The sequence below is a fragment of the Haliotis rubra genome, unplaced genomic scaffold, assembly GCF_003918875.1.
Source record: "Haliotis rubra isolate DU_JTF1 unplaced genomic scaffold, ASM391887v1 Scf47, whole genome shotgun sequence".
Lineage (NCBI taxonomy): Eukaryota > Metazoa > Mollusca > Gastropoda > Lepetellida > Haliotidae > Haliotis > Haliotis rubra.
Window position 1 is genome coordinate 728889 of NW_025767157.1, and position 9364 is coordinate 738252.

The following is a 9364-nucleotide window of genomic DNA, read 5'->3' on the forward strand; positions in this document are numbered from 1 at the left end:
CGTACTACCAACTACAGTAACATTCTCTCTGATTCCCCATACTCCTAGACATATTTCTTGCTGTATCGTTAATATATCTTGCCTGTTAATCTTAAAGAATACAATGTTTGGCTTGTTTAAAGTAGTACGAAATTTATGTTTACTGCAGTGTTGTTATCAGTTCCGCTGTTGAGGTAAACTGACGATGCCTGCGATGAAGAAAGAGCTAATCGTATATTGATGTCTCGACTTCTCAACAGCAATGGAAAATACTGAGTAAATCAAAATAAAAAGAATGCACCTGCGATTTACTTGAGACCTGAATACAACATATCTATATTAATCTTATTTAAAACATAAAACACGTGATGGAGTCCCCTGCCGTGATATTGCTGGAATATTGCTAAAAGCGGCGTAAAAGTCATTGACTTCAATGTATTGGGACGAGGGACGCGCCCAGGTTTGTGTTTAGGATATAAAATACATGTCTCACTGAGTATGTCTGTTTTAAATACGGCCTCTGGAATATGCTTGCACTGTCGACACAATTGTGCTGTCGGTAATAACAGCTGGTGTCATAAAAATACTGCAATGTCGGGTAATTTTATCTATTCATTTTCTTTTCGATAATATTAGTACTGTAAGATACGTTTAACGTGTCTGTAGATAAAGTGAGTGAATGGGTTTAGTTTTACACCGCACACAGTAATATTCTAGCTATATGGTGGCGGTCTCTAAATAATCGAGTCTGGACCAGCCAATCCAGCCAATCCAGTGATCAACCTGTAGATAAAGTATTAACTATAATATCATAGTTTACCCAGAGACAGATTAAACGTATGGTATATGGTGGCATCAACTATTATCAGGGTTGATATTAAATTTTATGTGAATAAGAGCTTGTAATTTGATTTGTCCTCTAGATTTACACCAGAGACCATATAATAGATGATCATGTCATATCATATCATATCATATGGTCTCTCTCTGTTTACACCGATGAGGACACTAAAACGATATTTATTAAAAAAAAATATCATCAGCTCTCATTATCACTAAACTCATAACGATGTTGGGATAGGCGTTAGTTACCCTTGTGGATGTTTTCTCTACTGAATTATTTCTTCGTGTATATTTTATGATATTTGGGAATATAATTGTGTTGTAAAACCAAACTCAAAATATCCATCGACTTTTAACAGAAGCTCGGGATTTAGCCAAGAGAAAGCGCATCCATATCTTACCACTTAATCGTGGTGGCAACACGCTGTATGGAGTTCGTTTAATACTTCACACTTCCGGTTGAATGGCGGAGTAACGAAGAAACAGTGATGGCGGACCATGTGATGCATGAACTAGAGCAGGCCTCACAAGCTGTGTTGGTGAGTCTGAGACATCAGTCATAATTACAGAAAACTAAACACTTTCTATTAATCATTACAGCCATGTTATATACCTCCGGTAAACGAGCCCTGGGTCTATGTTCAATACAATCTTGTAAGAAACGTTTTTGCTCGCACCTGTTGTCATTGAAATCATTTCACTGTGACACACAGGTGAATTATTACCTCAGAATAAACCGTCTTGTGTGTTCAGGTCGTTTTAATTTATTCAAACGGGTTTTTTTCGTACATATTTTCCTTTATTCTTAATATATTTTAACCCGACTGCTGGACTACAATGATACTTTTGAACTACCTTTTGAAAGTAAACAAAAGTTTACGTTACATTCCTGTTACGCGTAATTCAGTAATTTTGTGTTTTCAGTCAAATGTGCCAATTAGGTTATTACGTGAATCCAGCTGGGGTATAAAATTGTATCTAGAACTGCGAATACACTGACAATGAACATTTTATTGTTGCTTATGCACGTTAATAGCTGGTATCGTATGAACAATATAAATGAACAAGTGCAATAATAGCATTTTTATTATTGTGCCTTAAGACACAGTGTCATGAGACTCTTATCACCGTAAAACTTACCATCCTTTAATCTTATGCATGTTTTTAATTTGGTTTTTATGTCAGTGTTTATTCTATGTTAGGAAATCACCAACTTTTCAGGAAACATATTTCAACATGTCCAAAGTCAGAAGTTTTGTAACACAATGACACCTAAAATTGTTAACTGTCAAAGGAACATTTACTGGTACTGTATGGAACGTGTTGACAGGATATTGTTTGATAGACGCAAGAGATAATCTTCATTTCTTCCTTATGCAAGAATAATAACAAGGCTCGATTCTTTTCATGCTCAATGTGCAAAAATAAAGGCACTGTGCTTTAAATGTGTACTATACAATATTTATCACAATTAACTATTAAACAAATTATTCATGAGAAATGACTAACAGGAATTGCTACAGTGCGGTAGATAATAGTCACATGACCTGTCAAGATGTCAAGCTCTTGACAGGTGTTACTTATATTTGCAGAATATTTAGCTCAGTGTATGAGCTGATGTATTTGGCATTAGAATTTTATTTATGATTGTTAGGTTTGTTATTTGATTATAATCTATATATAGGATTCATATTTTGAAAAGTAAAATGTGAAGTTTGATGTGATGTAAATATTATTGGGTTATGTTAAATGTTAAAGGTCACATGCAACCAAAAAATCAAACATAATTAAAACACAATTATCACTTCTTCATGACATATAATATGCATTGCTGATTATGAAAAAACAAATAAACAAAATTATAAGCGTATAATCGCAAATCAAAAGTGCAATATTTTGTACTTGGGTTTACCTCCCTCGAAACGAAGCAGCCGGGATACCGAACCCAGTCAAAGCGGGTGGGTGTGCACTCAAGTCTAACGTTCATTAGCAGATGCCGTCTTCACGGCTCATTGTGTCTGTATGTATAGAGATGTTGGGTTTTGTAAATACATGCTCATTTTTTGTGTATTACATTTTGCAATCAACAGACATCATAACATGTCATGTGTTCAAGTATCACACCTGCCTGTCTGTGTAATTACATAATGTGACAGAGACCGAACTCGGGCCATAAATCAATGCGTTTTGTTTATGGTGTATAGCCTGATTGGTGTTAAGTTCAAATTGCATGTGGTCAGTGATTGCAGTTGTGTATTGAATATTGTCATTAGCAGTCAGCAGGCAGACACACAGGTGTCAATAAAAAAAGAACGTGTGGTGAAATAGACAAATGAAATTATATAAACAGTTTATTTACTGTCATAACATATAAAAAGCTCGCGCCTGTGAGATATCAACAAAACATTATGAAAATAGCTCACACCAAAGCCTTCACCGAGTATTCACCAGACAGCCCGCTTTCTAGTTGCGCGAACCTATTTCACTGCGCACGTGCTATGAGCGCAGCCCAGCTGTTGAAACCCGTATTCCCCAGAAAAGTCTGGGGAAAATTTGTGAAACGTTTGAACTCCGATTTCGCGCGTTTTTTTTCATCGCGTTATTTTTCAACTTTATAAGTTGAATTTGCATTTTTGACGCTTTGTTTCGGTAAGTCCATACCGAAAGGTATCAGAATCTGCAAAGTTGTGTTTTACGTTGCATGTGACCTTTAAATAGGTATGCTACTTAAACACCATCTCAAATTCACCTTGCATATGAACATGCATGATATTTAGAGGACATCAAATGTGCAGGTACATGTTCTTTAAGTTCAGTCAGGTGCTGCAGATACACAGCAATGGTGACCAGTCTGGATACTTTTACACACAGTTCTTACGAGTTTGAAACATTGTAAACTTAGACCTTCATTCATCCTCATCCTTGTTCAACTATGAAAGCATTCAGTTGGACAGTTATATTATGGCCTTTTTCATGGTTATGGTTTGTTTTAATCATGTTCCCCGCCATATAGCTGGAATATTGCTGAGTGCGGCGTAAAACTAGACTCACTCATTTAATCATGTTCAGAGTTTATTGTTCCATTGCAGCTAATTTGGTTTCATGTTGATGCAGTTTTATACGTAATATGCCTAAGTTCATATCTCTTCCACAAGAGACCACTGTTAGGTTTGACAGTTTTCTTGCAAACTTGCTGTTAGCAGTCAGGAACTTTCCGCATGCATCACTTTAAAGATGCGATTTTTTGGTTTCCAAAATGGAAAACCTATAGGAATTAGTATTTAAGTAGGAATAAAGCTTGACAGTAGACTTTGACAGAGTCTACTTTGATAATGTTCGTCCCTGGGGCAAAAAAATTTCCTTGTTCTTGTCTGAATTATTGCTTTACATTATTCTAACAATTATGATCGTTGCTCAGAATTCATGGTAAATATCATACCAGAAAGTTCCTTGTTATAATTCCTATGTTTAACAGTTATGATTTTAGTGGTCCCTAGATTAAAGTACAGGATGTGCACCTGTCTGTGTCTGTGTTTACAGGCTGCGCCTAACATAGTGACTCCAGAACAGAGGCAAGCTGCCGAGAGAGTCATCTTGGATTTCCGCAAGCGGAAACTGCCATACAGCATTTGTAGATACATTTTAGGTGAGGTGACTGATACTGGAATATCACGTGATCATGAGAATCTATACCATCACGCACTGATATACTCACCAACATGATCAATAATGTGCATCCAATGATTAATGTTCATGTGAGCACTAACATTTAAAATGGGCTGAATGTTGTAAAAAGAGAAACTGTTAGATCATATAAATCATGTGTATATGATGTAAGTGTGTGTTAATGCTCAGGAAGACCCATAAAGATCCGGGTTAGAATTGATCGTCAGTAACCCATGCTTATCGTAAGAGGTGACTAACAGGATCTGGTGGTCAGGCTCGATGACTTGGTTGACACATGTCATCGTATCCCAATTTTGTAGATTGATGCTCATGCTGTTGATCACTGGATTTTCTGTCCAGACTTGATTATATTCAGACCATCGGCATATAGCTGAAATATTGCTGATTGCGACGTAAAACTAAACTCAATCAATCAATAATGCTTAGGAAATCACTTTCAAATGATAATGATTATCATTGGTCTCTCATCATTGTTGAAAATATTTCTAATGGTGGTAAAATGCAAATTAAAATCTGACATCTGACTAGACATGCTGGAGTTGACCGTATAGCTGATGACATCTGACTAGACATGCTCATTCTGACCGTATAGCTGATGACATCTGACTAGACATGCAGGGTTTGACAATAGAGATGATGACATCTGACTAGACATGCTGGATTTGACGGTATACCGAGAGATTTTCGAGGTGTCTAATTTTCGAGGTTTTCGAGGTTGGAAACGCAACCTCGAAAATATTATATCCATGAATTTTTCCGAACTTCAAACCTTTGGGTTGGATTTCCTATCGATAAGCATTTCAACTGCTGGCAACCAATGACTTCCTGACATGCAGTAACTCTGTAATGCCTGTCTACTAACTAATTCCTAACGCTCAGTGACCCTGAACGGCCCTGAAATAAACAAACAACAGAAATGCAAGTCGTAGAGACACTTCTGTCACTCTCTGGCCAAAAGGACTGCATCCGGCTATGCCAGGTTTGATGAATGCAACGCCTTTAAGGGGCTTGTTTTACACAAACATCCTGAGCTGTAAGGCATCTGTGCAGTTGGTCAGTTTAGCTTAAAGAGGTCAACTTGTCAGCTTTCTAACAACAACATAGTTTCAGCAGAGACCCATGCATACATGCTTATAGTTAGTTGTTAAAAGAACAATATCGCTTTGAGAAAAAAATGCGCCATGTTTGGACTCGCCGACAGAGTGTTTCAGTTATGGGTCATTTATCACAAACAAAGGATCAAAGAGTTGTTTTCATTTCTATTATTTCTGCCATGGACTGGTATACCGGGTAGTTATAACAGATTCGCAAGTGCAGTTATCACTGAGCTACTAGAGTTTTGCCGATAGCTCAGTGATATTGGTCCAGTACGCCATATGTTTCTGGCCACTGCTTCTATTAAACCTGAAATTAAAATTGTCTAAAATATTTATTTTTAGGCCCCCAAACCCTCGGTAAATTTATATCACCCTCGAAGCTCTGGAGTCTCAAAACCTCGAAATTTTAGTACCTTGAAAATTTCAAGATAATGTAGATGATGACATCTCGACTAGACATGCTGGGTTTGACAGTATAGCTGATGACATCCCGGACTAGACATGCAGGGTTTGACAGTATAGCTGATGACATCTGACTAGACATGCTGGATTTGACAGGAGAGATGATGACATCTGACTAGACATGCAGGGTTTGACAGTAGAGATGATGACATCTGACTAGACATGCTGGATTTGACAGTGTAGATGATGACATCTGACTAGACATGCTGGAGGGCTCTTGATAGCAGAGATGATGGCATCCTGACTAGACATGCAGGGTTTGACAGTATAGATGATGACATCTGACTAGACATGCTGGGTTTGACAGAGAGATGATGACATCTGACTAGACATGCTGGATTTGACAGCAGAGATGATGACATCTGACTAGACATTGCTTTATTTGGATAGTGCATAGATGATGACATCTGACTAGACATGCTGGATTTGACAGTATAGATGATGACATCTGACTAGACATGCAGGGATTTGATACAGCATAGATGATTACATCTGACTAGACATGCAGGGCTTTGACAGCATAGCTGATGACATCTGACTAGACATGCTTTATTTGACATCAGTGCAGAGAAGATGACATAGATTGACATCTGACTAGACATGCAGGGTTTGGATAGCATAGCTGATGACATCTGATTAGACATGCATGGGTTTGACAGTATAGCTGATTACATCTGACTAGACATGCTGGATTTGACGATATGAGATGATGATGACATCTGGACTAGACATGCAGGGATTTGACCGTATAGATGATGACATCTGACTAGACATGCTTGGTTTGACAGTATAGCTGATGACATCTGACTAGACATGCACGGGTTTGACAGTAGAGATGATGACATCTGACTAGACATGGCTCTGACAGTGAATGATTTGACAGTATAGCTGATGACATCTGACTGATTCCGACATGCTGGATTTGACATGATGATGGTAGAGATGATGACATCTGACTAGACATGCAGGGTTTGCCTACAGAAGATATAGCTGATGACATCTGATTAGACATGACTAGACTTTATTTGACAGTAGAGAAGATGACATCTGACCAGACCTGCAGGCTATTGACAGCATAGCTTTGATGACATCTGATTAGACATTAGACATTGGCTGACATGACTCCATAGCTGATGACATCTGACTAGCTAATATGCTAGATTTGCTTTATTGACAGTAGAGATGATGACATCTGACTAGACATGCAGGTCAAGACATCTGAAAGACAATGGTTAGACTGATGACATCTGACCAGACACATGCTGGATTTGACCAGTAGCAGATGATAACATCTGACTAGACATGCTTTATTTGACAGTAGAGATGATGGCATCTGACTAGACATGCTTGGATTTGGATAGTATAGGATGATGACATCTGACTAGGACATGCTTTGATTTGTCAGACGAGATTGCCATCTACTAGACATGCTTGATGACATCTGACTAGACATGCTAGATTTGACAGTATAGAAGATGACATCTGACTAGACATGCAGGGCTTTTGACAGTGCCAGCTGATTACAACTGACTAGACATGCTCCTAGATTTGACCGTATAGAAGATGACATCTGACTAGACATGCAGGGTTTGACAGTAGAGATGATGATATTTGACTAGACATGCTAGATTTAGACAGTAGAGCTGATGACATCTGACTAGACATGCTGGATTTGACAGTAGAGATGATGACATCTGACTAGACATGTAGGATTTGACAGTAGAGCTGATGACATCTGGACTAGACATGCAGGGATTTGACAGTAGAGATGATGACATCTGACTAGACATGCTGGATTTGACAGTAGAGATGATGACATCTGACTAGACATGCTTTGATACAGTTTGAGCAGAGATGATGACATCTGACTAGACATGCAGGATTTGACAGTATAGATGATGACATCTGACTAGACATGCTGGGTTTGACAGTATAGATGATGACATCTTCGACTAGACATGCAGATTTGACAGCAGAGATGTGATGACATCTGGATTAGCTCCAACATATCATTTGGACCAGAGTGTGAATGAGCCAACTGTGATAGATAGGCTGATTACATCAGCTTTTAGGGTCCCACAAATAACTAGATAGTAAAACTAGCATACAGCAGCTTTGTGTTCACTTCCAACCATACATGCTCCTCCTGCAGAGACCAGCAAGAATGACTACTGCATGTTCCAGTCAGCCACTACCATTAAGGAAGGGATCAAGCCAGAGAATGGACGCTTGCTGTCCTGCAGAGGATGTGGAGTCACCCGATCCTTTCTTCTTGGATACACATTACAAAGAATATCAGGTATATACTGTAGAGAATGGAGAGGAAGTTACTGTAAGGCCTTAAAAAATGTTGTGGTTCCTGACACTCCAACCTGAGCCTCGGATTTCAGTGCTGCCCAATTTAATTTTTTAAGTGGCTTTAAATGAAATAAGCTTTTAGATACCATTGTTTTTCCCCGCACCGGTTTTACTTGACATCGGTCATTCTGATAGAGAAAGCTCTAATACGATAGCCAAACCTTGATTGAATAAAACAATTATAATAAATGTGTTATTAGTATGTATTTTTACTTCAAGATAAAATGTTTTAAAAAATCCTACCTACCTCCCCTAAATTTTAGAGTGTAATCGAACCACAACATTTTTTTTATTTGGCCTAAAACAACATTCCTGTAATGCCAGACAATATATGCAAATACATTGTAACCATAATTATACGTGAATGAAGTGATAGAACACATGTTATGGTATTGATGCAGTGCTATTGGATTGCTTTGCTATTTGAGTGTTAAGGCTGTATATGCTTCCTCCCAGCCTCCAGAGTTATGTGTGAGAGAGCAGATCCCCTTCAGACAGTGGCAGTCATCCCTCAAACGCTGCACCTCGGGACACCAAGGGCACTCCCGGCTGTGACAGCCCTTTGCCGATAGGTTACCCAGCTTATAAGCAGTGGAAATGTTACCATGGTAACCCCATTGATCCGAGAGACATTCTTTTTACACAAGGCCTTGTCATGATAAGAAGACGTAGAGAGGCACCCACATTGTATTTGGGGTCATATGCATTTTACATGTTATGGGCCACAAGTTTCTTGATATATTGCTGAGTTTAATCAAAACTAACCAGCTGTATAATGTGACAGTGATGATGATAATGTGTATGAACATTGTGTGGCAGGATAAAACGCTTGAGCCGCTTTCAGCTGGCCTGTCACAACCTACCTGCTTAACTAAAAAATCCAAAATAGTACTGAGCTACTCATCATAGGGACAATTATCATTCAAGGACAATGTGAT

At 38.4% G+C, this 9364-nt stretch overlaps 1 protein-coding gene across 1 annotated transcript; it reads left to right on the forward strand.

The window, feature by feature from the left end:
* The first annotated feature begins 1303 nt into the window (after window positions 1-1303).
* Window positions 1304-8998, forward strand: LOC124290562 (exportin-4-like). The gene is made up of 4 exons (XM_046727309.1): window positions 1304-1361; window positions 4363-4468; window positions 8221-8367; window positions 8883-8998. The coding sequence occupies exons 1-4, from the start codon at window positions 1311-1313 to the stop codon at window positions 8996-8998; spliced, it is 420 nt and encodes a 139-aa protein (XP_046583265.1). The 5' UTR covers window positions 1304-1310.
* The last annotated feature ends 366 nt before the right edge of the window (window positions 8999-9364 follow it).